General features: G+C 44.4%; 1 protein-coding gene across 1 annotated transcript in view; it reads right to left on the bottom strand.

Annotated features, from left to right (window-relative positions):
• The window catches only part of LOC133463620 (coiled-coil domain-containing protein 85A-like), a 55,962-nt gene that overhangs the window by 33,982 nt on the left and 1,361 nt on the right, over positions 1 to 20,619 (bottom strand). Inside the window, exon 2 of the mRNA XM_061745250.1 lies at positions 11,879 to 12,869. Within this exon, the coding sequence (XP_061601234.1) occupies positions 11,879 to 12,869 (991 nt within the window). The remainder of the gene's footprint in view (positions 1 to 11,878; positions 12,870 to 20,619) is intronic.

The following is a 20,619-nucleotide window of genomic DNA, read 5'->3' on the forward strand; positions in this document are numbered from 1 at the left end:
TACAAAGAATAAACCATAAGGATTGTGTGAATAATGCCCAATGGACAGATGGAACCAAAGTGGAGTTCTTTGGCTTTCTCAGTAATCATGGTACTAGGTATTAAAGCCAAAAGCAGCATTGAAAAGACCATGAACTCCTCTGTACACCAGAGTATTCTACAGACAACTGTGACTCCATCTGTCTTGGTCAAAACCAGATCACCCAAGACGACCTTCAAATGACAGAAAAACCAAAGAATATATGTTTTGGGATAACTTAGTTAACTGCCAGACCTCAACCCATCTGAAACAGCGGGCAGGACCTTGATATATTTAAAGAAAGTCTTAACTAGAGATGCACCGATCAGGATTTTGAGACCCCTCACCGATCCCCAAAATCAGTATCTGCTGATCACCGATCCCCAAAATCAGTATCTGCCGATCCCGATATTGCCGATCACAGCGTGAAATCCATACATTCGTCAATATTGTTGTTTCATGTACAACACTGACATTGTATTATTGGGTATAAAAATTAGAAGATGAGAAAGTATCATGAATTGACTGTTTTATTTCAAGCTTAAGCAATGTGCAATATTTCACCCTCTAGAGACTCTTAGAGACGATTTAGACTCAGCTTACAAAGAGTAAGTGTAGCTACTAGCTTAAACTTTCCTGTGGTAATAATTATGTACAACATGTGCAGCAACACAGACAACAGCAGATATTTCACTCTCTTAGAGTTGATAAAAGTTGTTAACTATAAACCTTAGTTTATAACTCCGGCAGACATTCATCAGTGAAAGTCTTCTGCAACAGAAAGCGGCTGATGGTCAAGGCTTATTAATCCATTACCTTACCGTGTAATTCTTTATTTTTCTAGCTGTTGCTGCTGTCGTTTATTTAGGTCTCTGTTACAGGTGAGTTAGCGGCGTTGCTGCACGCTCCTGTTGTTTCTCTGTCTCAACGCCAGCCAACTTTGAAAACCCAACATACTCCTTGATGTGAGAAACTTTCAACTGTGCTTTCAGCTTCGTTGTGTTGAAATTCTTTTGTAACATTCCTCCTCAGGGTTTCTCCTTTGCAAACACATTGCAAACTGCAAATTTGTTGTCCAATTCGGACATTGTAAAACTCCCATACCGGCGAGGCCAACGCCCCCTCAGGAGACCTGGGTCTGAGATGTGGGAACCATAGACATTTATACGTAGACGCCTCATAGACTGACGCTGCCCATTGGAGCTGACGTTCAGCGCGGCCGCCATCTTGGATGGGGCCGACGTGCCCGCCATCTTGGATGGGTCTCCAATGCATTTATTTCTACTGAGGAAGGTTTTATCCCCGACTACAATCATCCAATTTTTACCCAAATTTTTACCCGATTTTCACACGGTTTGGTTTGTTACAAACGGCAGAGATTTAGTTATGATACAGGACGCTGTCACACATTAAAAATACGTACTTTTATGCTGAAAGACTTTGTATTATGCTCTTTAACAAAGACATATGGTATGGCATATTGATAAATGTATAAATTAATTCATTTTATATTTTCATAAAGAAACAACTTTGATTGTTCATTTGAATTTATTTGAAGGGGAGAGGGGTGTGTATTTATTTATTTATATTTATTTATTTATTTTTTCTTTCTTTCTTATTAATATTATTTATTTATTTTTATTTAATTATTGTTTTGAAAAGTTAAAAAAGGGGAAAATATTGATATTTCTATTGTTATTGTAAATATGTTTCTTTTTTCTCTTATTGCCCTCAATAAATATATCTATAAAAATAAATCCAGGTCATTCCAGGGTCTTATATTACCCTGTTAGGCTTGAACGTGGGCTGCGGAGCTAAAACCCTTGAAAAAGAACTGTTTTGCAGCTTCTTGCGTGTGCTGGCTGTAACTGTTACTCTGTAACTGTAACTGTAACTCTGTAACTCCAGTGTAGTTAATTTAGCCTGGAGTGACGAGACCCATCCAATATGGCGGCCACGCTGGATTACGTTCCAGCATGTCATGAGGTGTCTACGTATATATGTCTATGGTGGGAACGCACGCCTGGGCAGCGGGTTATTGTTGTAAACGTCATCAGATCGGCCTGCTTTGAACTATTATTTTGAGAATCAAAACCGATAGGGGCATTATCGGGCCAATACCGATCAGTTGCAGATCGATCGATGCATCTCTAGTCTTAACATGAAGGTATGGAGGTGGTGGTATAATGATATGTCTTGCAGGAAGATCCCATTTATGGATGGCAACATGAAACCCATTTCTTCATAACCGCTGATTTCCCATGCTGAAGTACTCTACTCTTCTTCTGAATACCTCAAATGGATGCTTATCCCCAAAGGTCACATTAACTCTGGAAGCAGCATGTATTGCTACTGTCAAGGTGGAAAATCCCACACTGTCTATTCAATCATTTAGTGGACTAAGGGTGCCGGTCAAAAAAACCCGTGAAGTTAATGACCTCAATTTGTAAAAGGTGCTGCTTCATGACGACTGCTTAATGAAGATTTACGCTGGCCGTGTGGAAGGCTGGAGGTGGAGAGCTGCTTTTAAGGGCTGGTATTGTGTGCTGTTGTTGCTGGCTGATGTAAAGCTGCATCTTTCAACCACACCTGACAGATATACAGTTGGTACTACAGCAAAATATAATTCGTCTGCAAGGACTCATAAAGTATTATTGAAGCGCAGTGAATATTGTACCATTTAAACCGCGTCTCCTGAAGCAGGACAAGACAGATTTACAGGTTAAGAAAGTACTTAGGTTTAACAGCAGTTTTGCTGTTGGTGGTTTATAAGTGTGCTCTTTTAGTAATGATTCACAAGTCTCATAACATTTTATCTACAGCCCAGAAAACATACATGTTTAAACTGAAACATTCAACCATTTCATGAAAAATATTGGCTCGTTAAGGATTTGACGGCAGCAACGCGTCTCTCAATGAGTAAAATATATTTTCATTCTTTAAAAAAGTGGCTCCAGCAGACCCCCGTGACCCTGCAAAGGATAAAGCAGGTATAGATAATAGATGGATGGATGGATAGTTCATTTGTATTTAATGTTTTTGGTTCAAAGAATGTCAGGTGGAAAGGTCGGCCCACACACATTTTCACCACCTTACCAAATCTGGCCCTCTCTGAAAAAAGTTTGGACACCCCTGGCTTAGAGAGACACATGCCCCATCCTGACAACCTCTTATCAAGGAATGCCAAGATGTTGCTTAACTGTAGATATTAGAGCCATATCTGCCCATTTTTCTTGAATATTGTTATTTTTAATAATACTGTAGATTAAGGACAGTGAAATAATTAATGGCTCTACGTTTATATTTGAGTTTAATTTAAAATGTTTATATGATGAGGTCCTCCAAGGAAATGACATATAGAGGAGCGATGGACAGGTGATGAGACAGCTGATGTGACAGGGGAGAGCCGTATTGTTTTTGGACCGCTCTCGTTATTTTCGTTTACAAGCTACAGTATAGGCCTAAGTTTAATTGTTTTGTTGTGGACACTGCACGATCGAGAGTTTAATAAATCTCTGTTCGATACAAGCCAGACACAGTGATTGTTTTATTGGAGCGCGTCAAGACCGCAGGTCTCCTCTGAATTAAAAAGGCGGCTGGAAGAAAATAGAAAGGCCCCCACAGTAGACGACATTTATATTTCAGAGTCCAAACACTTTATGAGAAATGTTAAATTTCAGGGGTGGCAAGGGAGTTATACAGAAAACAAGCCAACTAACAGAAGCAGATTGCTGATAATTAACATGGTCAACCATTGATTCAATAATCCGTTTCATTTTAAACCGTGGCTCGTACATGTTTTGGAGGTGCACAGAACCTGACACACGATCACTTACTTGTAGGGGTGTAACAATATATCGTGCCACGAAATCTGCGATACAAAAACATCACAATACGTGTCGTGGAGGTGACAGTCTGTATCGTGATATTGGGTTATTAATATTAATCTATTGTGTTGACTAATAACGACTGCGCCTCGACCCGCGGAGGGAAATCTGACTCCGCTCAGAAGAAACTAGTACAGTTTTGGTCCCGATGACGGGACTCTTGCAGGTTTTGAGGTCTGAACTTTTACTGATGTAAGGCTGGTGTAGAGTTAAGCCTTACCTTATTAAATTAAACCTTTTTGGGGTGGTGAGTAGGATAAACACGGGGACAACTTCTGCTGAGTTCCAGTGTACTTTAATGTCCCTCAACAGTGTAGGATTTTAGAACATCAACACAGCAGCTAGTGCCGTACTGTGGCGTATCACTCCGCCCAATCTAAAACACACTAATCACTACAGATAAACTGACTAGTGTCATTATAGTCCCTGATTTACATCAGAATATAAAGAATAGATTTATAAAATAATGAACCCTGAATTACCAAAATAACCTTAACAAAAATAAATCTCCTCTTACACTTATAAGGTGAGCATGAATCAATCTGTTTTATGATGTAAAATTGTATGTATTTATTTACTTGTATTTATTTATTTAATTTTAGTTGTTAAATTTCTGGAAAAGAAAAAAGTCAAATCATACATGAGAGAAACTATTCAGTTTGTGGCAAAATATTTGTACTTGTATGAAACTGAAGATGCATAAAAAACGTCACAAACTGTAAAACTGGAACAATAGGGCAGACGCACAGCATTGTTTTGTATTTTGTGTCTTTCAAATAAAAGACAATTTTTTCTGCTATAATATCATGTATTGTACCGTATCGTGAGATTAGTGTATCGTTCTACCCCTACTTACTTGCACTTACCCAACCGGCAGATTTGAGCCACTGCAGCCAGATCCATTACATTCAAACCGTATAGCAGTTGTGTTGTAATGTGATAAAGGTGACTGCAAGCCAAACCACCCTGTTCTTTACCTGACCCACTAGTTAGTTACTCTGCAGCAAACACATAGCATTTCAACTGCCACCCTCCCTCTCCCTCTCTCACACTCACACACACACACACACACACACACACTCACACACATCTCCGAGTCTAACTCTGATTCAGCGGCTGAGGCCACAGGGCTGGGAGGATGAGGGAGATGTGTGTTCATCAGATTGTATTTGTGAGCAGGCAGGCGTGACTGATGTAGACTCCAGAGTGTAAAGGTTAAACTGTGGGTACATGCTCCATGCAGCCACACACACACACACACACACACACACACACACACACACACACACACACACACACACACACACACACACACACACACACACACACACACACACACACACACACACACACACACACACACACACACACACACACACACTCACAAATCTCGTGGAAGAGGCAGGGACAGCAGAGTGAGTTTATAATGGCTGTATTTACACCCAGCATATGTAAGCAGTGTGTTGGTGTGCAGACGGGGAGTGTGAGAGCTGTCTGGAAGCTTAACACTCATTTCTATTAGCTCGCATTCTGGCAGCTATTCAGCCCTTCTGAAGTGTTAACATTGATTTTCCTTCCCACATGCATACTATTAAAGCCTCATTTATTTCTGACATGAAAAGACTTGTGTAAATCCTTTAAGCAGCAGAGCTGATGTGAAATACATTTGCTTTGCCTTCAAGCTTGATTCACTTAACTCCCATCACATATTCCGAAGCGCTCCCTTGTTGCACTTTGTTCTTTTTGAGTTTAAGAAAGCTGCACAGAGAGAAATAACGCTGATCGATCAGCCCGCGACTGTACTGGCACGACCAGCTTATGAACACCAGCCTCTTTGGGTCGACCAATCTCACCACACGCCAACCCAGCAGATACAAAACTGGATTCACGTGATTGTGGGCGAATTGAAACCATGGTGATTACGGAAGAGTATTAGGGCCAGGCAGGAGAAACATTTAAATAATATCTTAGAGGAGGAAGATTTTTTTTTCATTATACACTTCGACAAAATAGTCGAAATGTCGAGAAAAAAGTTGAAATGCAGAGAAAAAAGTCAAAATGTTGAGATTAATGTTGAAGTACAATTTCGAGAAAAAAGTCGAAATGTCGAGAAAAAAGTCGAAATGTTGAGAAAAAAGTCAAAATAACTCCAAAAACTTACCCTTAACGTTCCACTCCAAGGATGTAAGATAGTTAGTTAGTTACGGCTGCTGCTGCAGAGCTGTCAATCACTCTGCTAACTGGATTTGATGGACCAGAGGAGACATTTCCACTTTATTCTTGAAATTGTATTTCAACTTTATTCTCAACATTTCGACTTTTTTCTTGAAATTGTATTTCAACATTAATCTCAACATTTGACTTGTTTCTCGACATTGTGAAAGAGCAGACTCTGTCAGAGTAGGTTCTGCTGCTTATTATTGTTTTCATGAGCAACAAATATACATTCATGTTATTTATGCTGTATTGTGTGTTGTGAGTTGGATTTCAGTCCCACAGAACATTCTGTTGTGACATGTAATCTAACTACTTTTGTCTATCCATGCAGATGCAGCAATTGGGGAGCGGCCATGTTTGCCTGAGGGGAGCTCTGATTGCTTTATGGGGAGCACCTTGTGTGTATTGTAGTTAGGTTGTGATTTGCTGACTGCTTAGCCAGGGGTGCAGTCAGGAGAAGATATAAAGGGGAAATGGTTCAGTACAGGGCAGGGCTGCCATGGGGAGAGGTTGATGCCAACACCTCTGCTTAATTATGATTTCTGTTTTTGAGTTGCTTTCTCTTTGTTTTTAGACCTAAATTGTCCAGGCCTGGTCCAGGTCGACTTTTTTCTCGAAGTGCACAATAAAGAAAAATCTTCCCCTCTCAAATATTGTTTCTCCTGCATGGCCCTAATACTCTTCCGTACTGGAAAGATTAACAACTCCGTGTCATAAAAAGCACCTCCTTGTCTCTACATGGTCCACTAGGACCAGTGTTCCAACATGTAGCCTACTCAGGATATCCCACAATGCACCTGAAAGACTGGGGTACAACCCGCGGGCACCAGCCAAGCCTCTGTACCATAATGATTTGCTCTCAAGCGGAAAAGAAAAAGGCAGACGGCCACGGACTAAGGTCCATACATAACCCATTAATAGAAGTGTACAGCTGTTTGAGATGTTCTGGTACCAGGTTTTTCTGTCTCTTACCGATTCCAGTACCTGGGCTGGGCTGCTACGACACCAGTGTATTATTTATTTATTTCTTTTAACAAATTAAAGTCGTTCTTTTTAACAAATATAATATCTATTTACATGAAGAGCAATTTCAGAGGTGTATTTCCCACCTGGGAAACGGTACTACTGCTCCAGATGTTCGGTTACGTAGTGAAATCCAACATTTTCAACGACCAACATCATCATCTAGGACGATGAATTCTACAGTTTCGTCCATCGTTGTTCTGGATTTAATTTGCCTTGCTGTACAAGTATCATGCAGTTTTCCTGGTGGGATTTCACAGACTAAAATAACATATTACCAACATTATGAGAGTGCCAGATAGCTCTATCAGCTGTTCCTGTGTAAGTTCCTGTGAAGGCTTTTAGAGCAACAAAGAAGAACTGGTATCAATGGCAATCTACCTGTTTATGATAAGACATCTAAAAAAGGAAAGTGGGAAAAAGACATGCTGTGTTTATGATGAGGAGGACTGGTATTCTTCACTGGAGCAGGCACAGACTGTGTTAATATCAACTAAACAGGCAAATACAATTCAACTTATTGCACAGAACATACTACACCCCTCACAGATTGCATACATTTGACAGCAGCATTTCTTCAAGATGTCAGAGGTGTAAAGTGGAAAAAGGCGATCATGTTTTGGAGCTGCCCAGTGATAGGAAAACTTTGGGAACACATTATTCCATTAACTTCTAAGATAACAGGATGCCAAATTGAGCAGAACCCAAAACTTTGGATTTTGGGAGATACAAGGTCTGTTAACGTGGACAATTATAAGAAATAATTCATTTTACTTGCCAGCACAGCAGTGAAGAAATGCATCCTAATTAATTGGAAATCTGAAGCTTATCCATCGCTGAGGCAATCTTTTATTTGTTTTAGTATTAGTTTTTATTTCCTATTTTGTGATTTTATTTGTTTTCTTTTGTTTTTGCTTTTTCTTAAATTATAAAACAGGTATTCTTTGCACAAATTTGTATTACTTGATGCACAAACATGTTGTAATGAGAAATAATGTTAATTAAAAAATATTTAAAAAAAACTGGGTTCCTGTGGCAGAATATGCAAGTATTTCTGATACTGGTATCAGTATTGGAACATCCCTATTAGCCGACTAGGCTTTGATTGCACACTGAAGCTGATTTTATTATGTTTTAAATGCTTAATGCTTGTTAATATAACTGAAGCTATCAAATGAAATGTACATCCACCCGCTGTAGACGACACGCTGGACTGTTCTAACCCCGTTTCTCCGGAGTGGGGGAGCTGACTGCACTCTGGCGTTATTAATTATTCATTTGAAATAGTACGGTTTATTTCTGTTGTGCACATGTTACCATAATGGTTTAACCTTTAAGTTGACGCCGTCTTGCTTGTACAGCAGTACTGTGTCATCTTTGCCTCATAATTCGTTTTTTCTTCTTTGAAACCGTCATTTAAATCTTCATCAAAGTAAAAAGGTTTATATACAGGGACATTGTCATGAAGTTGGAAAATGACTTTTCTGCAATGAATCTGATGCATTTTTTATGCTTTTTTTAGGGATATCTTACAAACGTAGGAGTTGTGAAGCCAAAAATCAGTAAAAAAAAATAGATTTTTCTACTTATTTCAAGTGAAAATCTACTTGAAACAGGTGAAAATTGTTGTTTTTTCCAGTGATGAGTCTTGTTTTAAGTGTAATAAGATTTTACTAAAATGAGACATTTTAACTAGAAATAAGACAAATATTCTTGTTAAGATTTTGAGTTTTTGCAGTGATCCATTTTACTTATCCTGTGAAGGACAGAGTCATATTGATAAGTTCAGAAAAGTGTTTTTTATTGTTGTGTTTTGATGTATTTGATGTAAGCCCAGTGGATATTTAAAGCTTACAGAAGGCTGCATTTAACTGCTGCTATGTCATTCCTGCAGTATTTCTGCAGGTGTTTTGGTCACTGCTATTATTTGTAATATATTATATTATTTGTAATCAGCACAAATTATCTGTCCCCATATGATCAAATCCACCATCCCCCCTGATTCTTTTTTACAACTCGAGTACTGTCCGTCCCTCTGATGTCCTCATTCCTGATCCTGTCCAGTCTGGTCTCTCCCTTAGAGAACCTCAGCATCTCCATCTCTGCTGCCTCCAGCTCTGTCTTTTACTCAGTGACATTAGTGTCTCTAGACCAAACAACATCGCTGCTCTCACCACAGTTTTGTACACCTTTCCTTTCATTTTAGCGGAAACTCTTTTATCACACATCACACCTGACACTTTTCTCCACCCACTCCATCCCACCTGCACACATTTCTTCACCTCTTTTCCACACTCTCCATTGCTCTGAACTGTTGACCTGTACTTCAAATCCTCCACCTTCTCTACCTCTTCTCCCTGTAACCTCATTCTTCCACTTGGGTTCTTCTCATTCACACACATATACTCCGTCTCGCTGTGGCTAACCCTCATTCCTCTCCTTTCCAGGGAAAACCTCATATGGACTGTTGTTATAAGACGTGCAAATGCTACACAGCAGAAAACATCACCCCATCCCAACGTTTGAGACATGTTGCTGCCAACAAGCTTAAGATGACCTGGTTTCTTTGTGGAGGTGCAACATTTCCTCCATCTAGAGCAGGGGTGAGCAACCCGTGGCTCCAGAGCCGCATGCGGCTCTTTAGCGCCGCCCTAGTGGCTCCTGGAGCTTTTTCAAAAATGTTTGACCTTTTTTTTCTCTTTTTGTTCCTTTTTTTCTTCTTTTTTTCTTTTTTTCTTCCTTTTTCCTTTCCTTTTTAATCTCAACATTTCAACTTTTTTCTCAAAATTGTACTTCAACATTAATCTCCACATTTCGACTTTTTTCTCAACATTTTGACTTTTTTCTCAACATTTTGACTTTTTTCTCAAGATTGTACTTCAAGATTAATCTCGACATTTTGACTTTTTTCTCGAAGTTTTGACTTGTTTCTCGAAATTTTGACTTGTTTCTCGACATTTCGACTTTTTTCTCGACATTTCTCTTTTTTCGCGAAATTTTGACTTTTTTCTCAACATTTCGACTTTTTTCTCAACATTTCACCTTTCGCTATTTGCCTTGATTCTAAGGGCCAAATCCACAAAAGGATTGCGCGGCTTTTGCGGCCGCTAAACCGGTGCAAATGAGACAAAAAGAGAGCGTCCAATTCACAAAGCACCCGCAAAGGGGGAATTGCTCCACAAACTGCGCTGCCAAGCAAATAGTGGCAGTCTGCGCCGGTACCATTTGCATGCATGCAAATTAGGTAATTCGGCGCAAAATTGCCCCCTTTCTATGCAAATAAGCCTCATTGCAAAAAGCGCCTAATTCACAAAAGCCAGGGCTATTTGCCACACGCAAAAATAGTGGAGCAAATACCGTCTTTCAGAAGCGTGTATTAAACTGCGCGCAAACTCCTCACTCCCCGTCTCTCTGTTTCTCTCTCTCAATGTCATTCAAGCCTGTGTGATACTGAATGATATTAAGGGTGAAATCTACAGTCAGACATGACTGTACACAGTCAGATCAAGTGGGGTTGTGGACTTATCTCGGATTTAAAAATAAAAATAACAGGACGGAGTTCAGGATTCATCCATACAGTAGGGGCTGCTTTATTACAAACAATTCCACCATATAAACATAATCTAGAATGTGTGTGTTTAACAGCTTAATAATGTCATCACATATCACAACATATATCAGACTTAAAATAATAAAATAATAAATTAAAATAGCGCTGATCGTGTCCCTCTGTGTGAAGCTCAGTCAGTCAGGACTCTGGTGCTGCTGCTGCTGCTGCCGTGGTGACATGCGGGGAACCTCCTCACACTTTAAGACAGAACAAATGAGGCGCTGCGTTTAGGGAGCCCCACGGAGCCCCTAAAGGGACTCAGATTTTTTTTCATATATATGAGTTTTACTCGCGCGTGAAACCTTTAGGTGCAGGTGTATGGTGCCTAAATTAGGGTCCCGCGTTAAAACGACGCAGCCCTACGGCGTAGGGTACACGGCGACGCTTTCATACAGTGTACACATACAGCTTTCATACGTGTAGCAAAACAAAGAACATGAATTACCATTAGATCCTGATCTGATCCCGATCCAGTAGGCTACCGGTGCTGTGCCTTGTGCGTAAATGCGCACAGCCTCTTAACATTTGACATTTCATTAGCTTATGTCATACAGACACTGAGGTCTTCTCTCTCTATCTATCTATCTATCTATCTATCTATCTATCTATCTATCTATCTATCTATCTATCTATCTATCTATCTATCTATCTATCTATCTATCTATCTATCTATCTATGCGAAATACTAGTACAAATACGTGAAAGTTGAGTCTATTGGGCTCTCTGCAGTTTTCATTATGGACCAATCTGTGTGCTGAAATACGGAGAACACTGGAAACAGCTCCGCTCACTCAGACAAGTGCAAATTGCACTCAGCCGCAAAACTTTATGGGCGTGTTTGCGCCGGTATATCATTAGAGCAAAATCTTTTGTGAATAGGACCTTAAAGCGGGGCAAATTGCGGGCGCAAATGCAGCGCAATTCACAGCGCTATTTGCGGGCGCAATCTGTTCTTTGTGGATTTACCCCTAAGTCTCATACAAGACTTTTCATTGTTTGCGGCTCCAGACATATTTGTTTTTTGTGTTTTTGGTCTAATATGGCTCTTTGAACATTTTGTTTTGCTGACCCCTGATCTAGACATTAGATTTGTGTTTCTCTGATGTGCATCAGTGGTTCCTACCATTGTAGAGACTGTGGTGTAGCGGGGTGACCTCCCCTCCCACAGCCCTCCTCTGGCCCCCCTCGGTGCAGGCGGTGCCGCTGCACCTCCCCTTGCCGTAGTCCCCTCCAGGGCCGTGCTGGTAGTGATGGTGGCGTCGTATCGACTCCGGGCTTCCAACGATCACCTGTCCTTTCCGCAGGTGCTCTGGAGTCCCCGTCCTCTCCTGCTGGGTGTCCCGGCCCTCACACCCGGCCCCCACGATGCAGATGTGCCGGTGTCTCTGACTCAGCTCTGGACTGGAAGCAGCGGAGCCCCTGCCGTGGCCCGGGGACGCCTGCCCCGGCACCAGCAGATGTTTCTGAGCCAAGAGCTCGGAGCTGCAGGTTTTGGGGTGGCAGTCTAGGTTTGTCCTGGTAGGGGACTTGCTGTGTTTCTCGGGGCTGTGTCCCCGAAGGCCCCGGGGCTCCGGGTTGGTCAGGGAGCCCTTACGGGGGCGGCAGGCCAGAGGGAAGGTGTGGTACTCGGGGGTGGAGCTGTGCCTCCTCCCTGTGGATGCAGGGGAAGAGTACCTGGATCCAGGCATGGGGCTGGTGTTGCAGCTCAGCAGGGGGGGTTTGTGGTGGGGGTTATCGGGGCTGCCGGTGCTCCCAGCGCTGGAGGTGCTGCTGCCGTCACCCACGTCCCGCAGCAGGCCAGGTGGAGGCTGAGACAGACTACTCTGACTTCCTGTTGGCCCCACTTGACCCGCTCCCCCAACCCTTTCCTCTTCCAGCATCAAACACACTTCCTTGAGCTCCAGATTCTCCCGGATGACCTCCGCCTGCCGCTGCTCCAGCTCCTTGAGCTTCTGCAGGTAGATGGAGACCTCCCTCCGCATGAGGCTGGCGCTGTAGCGGCCCAGGCGCTGCCATTCCCGGGACAGCCGCTTCCCCTTCTGCCTGTCGTCGTCCAGGAAGCAGCACAGGTCCCGCAGCTCCTGGTTGTCCTCCTGCAGCTGCTGGTTCACCTCCTGGTTCAGAAATACATCCACAGACACACAGAGAAGTAAAAGGAGGGATTAAACACACGTTGCTGCTCTGAGCCATTATCTCAGGTGTGACCTGTTTACTCCTTCGTAATTCCAAACTTATTTACGTGAGTCCAATTACATGTTAATATTTCAAAATCATTACACATACGCACTAGGGGTGGGACGATACGGGTAACACACGATTCAAAACTGTGGCGATATGTGGCCCACGATAACGATAATATCACGATATCTACGATATTCGATTGTAGCAGGGCGAGTGCTACCGGGGCCGACCGAAGGATGGAGAGACACGGAGTTTCGTGCAGACCCTTTTATTGTCACACGACACCACCACACGTGCACAAGCACCACGACCAGCAGTTTCTGCTTCTCTGCAGCAGCTTCTCAGTCCGACCCAGCTGCAGTCTCCCAGTCCTCCTTATCAAGGCTGGCAGGGTGGAGAGGCTGCAGCTACTCCACCCTGCCACACACCCCCAACGTCAAACTCGTGCCGGGGTCCGTCCGGCCGAGCCTACTCCCCCCCCTGCCCCCTCGGAGCGGGGGAGGAAGCCGTCTGCGCCCCCGGGTCTTCCTGGTTCAGACGGCCGCCGAGCCCCGTCGGGAGGTTGCCCTCGGCGACGGGCCGACCAGCGGGAACGGTCGGGCGGCCGCCCTCGGCGACGGGCTGACCACCGGGAACGGTTGGGCAGCCGTCCTCGGCGACGGGCCGACCGCTGAGAAAGCCGCTCTCGGGACCGGGCCCATGGTGGCCTCGGGTCAGACCGTGCGTCCAAGACCACCCCCTCCTCCGTGACGCGGACCCGCACCGGCCGCTGGTCCGCCTCCAGGACCGCCTCCTCCACGGCGCAGCCCTGGTCTGGAGCTGGTGTGTCCAGGACCGCCTCCTCCGTCACGCTCTGCTCTGGCCGAAGGTCCGGCCCCGTCTCCGCGGGACCCGCTGTCGCTGGCGGCTGCGCCTCCGAAGCCGCCTCCCCCGCCAACTCCGCCTCCGCCTCCGTCCCGGGAGCCGTCGCCTGGCGGCCTGCAGCCACTGCCTCACGGCCAGTCGGCTGCAGGTCCACCAGCGCTGCCGTGGCAAACCTCAGACGGGGTGCAGGGATGGGTCGCTCCGCGGGTCCCGCCGCCTCGGGAGCCGTCGCTTGCCGGCCCGCAGCTTCTGCCTCCCGGCCTCTCAGCTGCGGCGCCGCCAGCTCCTCCCGCGTTGTTGCGGCGGCCCTCAGAAGGGGTGCAGGGGTGGGTCGCTCGCCCTGGTCCCGGAAGGCGGCCGCCATGCCCGCCATGGCCCGGGCGAGCGCGTCCAGGGCCCGCTCCGTGCCTCTCCCGTCCTTCGAAGCCCCACGTTGGGCGCCAGATGTAGCAGGGCGAGTGCTACCGGGGCCGACCGAAGGATGGAGAGACACGGAGTTTCGTGCAGACCCTTTTATTGTCACACGACACCACCACACGTGCACAAGCACCACGACCAGCAGTTTCTGCTTCTCTGCAGCAGCTTCTCAGTCCGACCCAGCTGCAGTCTCCCAGTCCTCCTTATCAAGGCTGGCAGGGTGGAGAGGCTGATGGGACACACCTGTGTCCCGTCAGCCTGAGTGGCTGCAGCTACTCCACCCTGCCACATCGATATATTGTAAGAAATTTCATCGATATATCACGATATATGTGACTGAAAAAGAAAAAAATACCCATAAAAAGGAAAATGTCTGTAGTTATGCATTTATTCAATGCCAAAACGTGTACAATGTACAAAGAAAGTGCATTTGTATATTTCCTCACTGCCTCCTAGGCTTGTAAATGTAAACACTGTACAGCTGGACAAATTAAAGTGCATGAACATTAATAACATGTGTTATATAAACCAGGACAGTGCACTGCTTTGTTTCTAATACTGAAAAGTCAGTAAGCAACTTAATTTTGCATCGTACCTCACTGCCTCCTAGTCTTGTAAATGTAAACTTTGAACAGCTGGACAAATTAAAGTGCATGAACAATATTGCGGTGACAACCGCGTAAATCCATTATGTGTGTTGTAATAAAATATCGATATTTTCCGTCAGTTTATCGATTATTTATTGCGACAGAGAGCGCAACAATATATTGCAATATCAATTTTTTTCCCCACCACTAAAAAACCGCTCATCTGCTGACAGCTACAGCTAACTTTGATTGACATACGACGGCCGTGTTCCCATCAGCTTCCAGAGCAGCATGGCGGCAATCCATACGAGGAAAAAAATGTTTTTATTTTTTTTATTTTTTACAGTCTATGGGAAAAAGAGGCTTCAAATCCCCTCTTCCACAAAATTGATGCATCCCTTAACCAGTGCTTCGTGAATTGTATTTTACAGACTGTTACCATTGCATCCCTTCTCATATTCATGACAACAGATCAGGTAAAATATTTAAAAAAATAAACTATTGTGGAGGCAAATGTGAGGACAACTGTGTGACAGCTTAATTCTGGTTACGGCTTGTTCATCCAACAGGACAGTGATCTGAGGTAAACCACTAACTACATCACAGGAGCCAAGAAAAAACAAGGAGTCAAGGGCTTGGAAGGATCAAATCAAAGTCCAGACCTCAAACTGATTGAATTGCTGTGCTGGGACCTTGAGCAAGCTTTCTATATATATTAGGGGGTAGGGCTGGGCGATATGGCCTTTTATTAATATCTCGATATTTTTAGGCCATGTCACGATACACGATATATATCTCGATATTTTGCCTTAGCCTTGAATTAACACTTTGATGCATACAATCACACCAGTATGATGATTCTATATGTCTAAATTAAAACATTCTTGTTCATAGGCTACTGCATTAATATATGCTCATTTTAAACTTTCATGCAAAAAGGGGGAATAAGTCAAATTTACCAAAAAACTGTATTTATTAAACAGTTACTAAGCAGCGAGTGGCACAAACATAAAAAGTGTAATTTCAAAATAGAAAGTGCACGTTGCATCTCTCTGACTCCCGTCTGAAGAACATCTGCTAAGAACATGTTCTGGTCCTGGTTTTACCAGGTTTTACCTGGTTTTACCAGGTTTTACCAGGATGAGCTGCTCTGAGCAGCAGGGGCCCCTTAGAGCACCTTTATATTAAATTGTAGGTGCAGGGACTGCAATGTTTCATCCTCTCCTCCTTTACTTTGCATCACTTTCACTTATTGTTAGAAATATGACATCATATAGTCTTGTTTGACTTTGTTTTGATGATAGTGATTGATTTCATGTGGCCACATTTAAGCAACACTAGGTGACGTTTCTCAGTTCTGGAAGAGAAAAGTCTGAATTATGGTTCCGCGTTAAATCGACGCAGAACCTACGGCGTAGGGAACGCGGCGACGCGCATTTACGCCGTAGGCTCTGCGTTGGTGTAACGCGGGACCATAAATCAGCCTCAAGGCTCGGCTGCGCGTGTAGCGCTAAGCGGCTCCTCGGCTCTCCAGCCGTGCGCGTCGTGCGAGGAGAAAACATCCCCTCCCGTCCTTACTACACCGGTTAGCTTTGAAAAGAGTCCGCCGCGCGTAGCAACCGCGCAGATGAGCTCACAGCGCAAACAGGCCGAGTTTGGGAAAGTTAAAGCGGTGGAAGTGAGCGGCGGTCCCGGACCGCAGCGCAGACACCTGCAGCTGGTCCGGGGCCAATGATAATGCACACACGACAGCACGTGACTGACATGTGTGACAGGGTGCGCTTGTTTTATGTCTCAGAGAAGGAGAGACGAGACGAGAGAGTGAGAAAAGCCTGTAATTTAACGCCCGCGGCTAAAAGCAAAATGCGTGAAAATGTATATTCGAATATGCACGATAAAGTCATTTTGTACATCGCACAGAGTAGAAGCCGAGATACATCGACTATCCTCGATATATCGCCCAGCCCTATTAGGGGGGTAACAATATTTCGTGCCATGAAATTTCGCGATACAAAAAGGTGGAGGTGACAAACTGTATCGCGATATTGGGTTATTAATATTAATCTATTGTGTTGACTAGTAACGCGCATCCGACCGCGTCTCGACCCGCAGACCAAAATCTTCCTCCGCTCAGAAGAAACTAGTCCCGTTTTGGTCCCGATCACGGGACTCTTGCAGGGTTTTGAGCTCTGAACTTTTACTGATGTAAGGCTGGTGTAGAGTTAAGCCTTACCTTATTAAATTAAACCTTTTTGGGGTGGTGAGTAGGATAAACACGGGGACAACTTCTGCTGAGTTCCAGTGTACTTTAATGTCCCTCAACAGTGTAGGATTTTAGAACATCAACACAGCACCTAGTGCCGTACTGTGGCGTATCACTCCGCCCAATCTAAAACAGACTAATCACTACAGATAAACTGACTAGTGTCATTATAGTCCCTGATTTACATCAGAATATCCATCCATCCATTTTCTATACCGCTTTATCCTTTGCAGGGTCACGGGGGTTTGCAGGAGTTTATCCCAGCTATTTTCAGGCGAGAGGCAGGGGTTACACCCTGGACAGGTCACCAGTCCATAGCAGGGCCACATATACAGACAAACAACCAGACACACTCACACTAAGTTTTAAGTTTTCTAGTAATAATGTCAGATGAAGCGTTCCAAACCAAAAAGAATGAGCCCTCTAGTGTATCTCTCCTTTGCCTTGAACAGGCTGTGTGCTGAAAAATGTGCTGCAATTGTGGGGCCGAATTTCCCGCGCTGTCCTGCGGATGTGATGTCACATGACGCTGCATGCACGTTCTCCCCGTTCTCCCGTGCCGGCTTCACTGTTGGCTGCAGTACCCCCGACGGCCGTCGTGGTGAAGGGTGGCGCTAGAGAGTCTCATTTCTTAAAAGGAGCCTCATGCTCCTTTAACCTAGCATGCATGTTTTTGGACTGTGGGAGGAAACCGGAGTACCCGGAGGAAACCCACGCAAGCACGGTTATTTTACCAAAATAACCTTCTTAACAAAAATAAATCTCCTCTTACACTTATAAGGTGAGCATGAATCAATCTTTTTGATGATGTAAAATTGTACGTATTTATTTACTTTTATTTATTTATTTAATTTTAGTTGTTAAATTTCTGGAAAAGAAAAAAGTCAAATCATACATGAGAGAAACTATTCAGTTTGTGGCAAAATATTTGTACTTGTATGAAACTGAAGATGCATAATGCAAACCTGACATTTATTTTTAGTTCAGTTTGTGGAAAATGGTTGGCCTGGCTTTCTCTTTAAAACTTAAACAGTTATAAAGCATTACAAACTGTAACAATAGGGCAAACGCACAGCATTGTTTATATGTTCCTCAATCAAGGCTGTTAAAAAAATACTGCTATAATATCGTTTCGTATCGTTACCGTGACCTCAATATCGTGTATCGTACTGTATCATGAGATTAGTGTATCGTTACAGCCCTAATATGAATCTTCAAAAACCTCAAACTATAGCTGATGTGAAAAATGAGAAAGATATCTGTATAATAATTTGAAGGGCTGATACAGTCCACCAGAAAAATAACTATTTAAATTTCTCTATGCTACAGGTCGAACTGCAATGTAAGGAATCATGGTGGGTACTTAGTATTGCCCATTTGTTTTTAGTTTTTTTAAGTAAAGATGATGTATGTAATCCCTAGACACATCCATCTATCTCCTTTGAGTGGCAGGTTTATGTGATACAGGACTGTTTAACGGCTAAGGTCAAACTGGTCACTGGGACGGAAAATACTCCTCTTTCACCTTATGTCTAGATCCGTTTTTTATTGATATCTTTATTACAAACACTAGCACAAAAAATAAAATAATAAATAAAACAGCAAAAAAATCAATCGATAAGATAAAAAGAATAATAATAAATGTACTTTCGTAAACATAGACGAGAATTAACAAATATAAATACCAAATGCGTTCGGTGTTGTGCGAGGAGTAGGAAGAAGTAAAAAACATATTAAATACTACCCCTAGCCTGTATACATATACATACATACACACACATATATACATAGACATGAATAAACTTACGAAATCTATATACATCTACATATCTACACACATACATGCCTACACTCAGACACACATCTTTATTTATTTTTTTCCCCTCTTTCCTTGTTCCCTTCTTCCATTTTTCCTTCCCAATTTCCGTGATATATAAATATAACAATTTTGAAGTTTATATATCAATATCAAAAGTATATAAGACAAATACAAGAAAGAAAGAAGATAAAATTTAAATTCAATCATTAAAATTTTAAACTAAATAAATGCATGTTTATATGTATTTATACATATAGTATTTAGGGAGAAATACTTTGATTTCTGTTCATCACTGAACATTTACGTATTTCACTGTAAAGCACTGAGATTATGCATTGCGTAAGCAACATCTCTGTTGTGATCCAAATATATATTTACAAAAATGTGCAACTTAAAAGTCAAAAATGTAGTGCCTTCTTGGAAATTTGTGAATTTAAAAAGTTTCTTAGTGTTCTGTTTCCAACGTTTGTGTCAGGGTTTGACATTTCCCCCAGTTTGTGTTTCAGTTCTGTCCCTCCTGTTTCCATCTGCCCTGATTGTCTGCACCTGTGTCTCGTTATCCCTTGTGTATATCTAGTCTTATCTTATCTTTCCTCTACTCCCTGCTGGTCCGTACTGTTTCCTCCCTCCATGTGGCATATCAAGTTTTTGTGGTTTTTGATCCTGTTTAAGTTCTGGTTTTTGGTTTGCCTTTTTTGATCCTGCTCAGCAGCGCTTTTGGTTTTGCTGAATAAATCCTGCTTTGGTGAACTCCTGCCTCCTGCTCTCCTGCCTTTGGGTCCTCAACAAACCGTAATCGTGACAGAACGGACCAGCCAAGATGGACCCAGCGGAAGAGCACATCACCCTTTTTGAATTCGGCTGCCGGGAGGCACAGAGGAACATCCCGGGCGCATCGTCTCCTGTTCCTGTTTCGGCGGTGGTCCCGGACGCATCAGCCCCGGTTCCTGCTCCTGTGATGGTCCCGGACCCCCTCAGCCAGCCCCGAGGATCCTTAGTCCCCCGAAGCCGGCTCCTCGGGTTCGGTGTGACCCGCCTGCTATGCCCCGAGACCGACCCCCTGACCCGCCTGCTACGTCCCGAGACCGACCTCCTGACCCGCTTGCTACGCCCCGAGACCGACCCCCTGACCCGCCTGCTACGCCCCGAGACCGACCCCCTGACCCGCCTGCTACGCCCCGAGACCGACCCCCTGACCCGCCTGCTACGCCCCCAGACCGACCTCCTGACCCGCCTGCTACGTCCCGAGACCGACCCCCGGATCCGCCTGCTACTCCCCGAGACCGACCCCCGGATCCGCCTGCTACGCCCCCAGACCGACCCCCTGACCCGCCTGCTACTCCCCCAGACCGACCCCCTGACCCGCCTGCTACGTCCCGAGACCGACCTCCTGACCCGCCTGCTACGCCCCGAGACCGACCCCCGGATCTGCCTGCTACTCCCCCAGACCGACCCCCTGACCCGCCTGCTACGTCCCGAGACCGACCCCCGGATCCGCCTGCTACGCCCCGAGACCGACCCCCGGATCTGCCTGCTACGCCCCGAGACCGACCCCCTGACCCGCCTGCTACGCCCCCAGACCGACCCCCTGACCCGCCTGCTACGTCCCGAGACCGACCCCCGGATCCGCCTGCTACTCCCCGAGACCGACCCCCGGATCCGCCTGCTACTCCCCGAGACCGACCCCCGGATCCGCCTGCTACGCCCCGAGACCGACCCCCTGACCCGCCTGC

The sequence above is a fragment of the Cololabis saira genome, chromosome 17, assembly GCF_033807715.1.
Source record: "Cololabis saira isolate AMF1-May2022 chromosome 17, fColSai1.1, whole genome shotgun sequence".
Classification (NCBI taxonomy): Eukaryota; Metazoa; Chordata; class Actinopteri; order Beloniformes; family Belonidae; genus Cololabis; species Cololabis saira.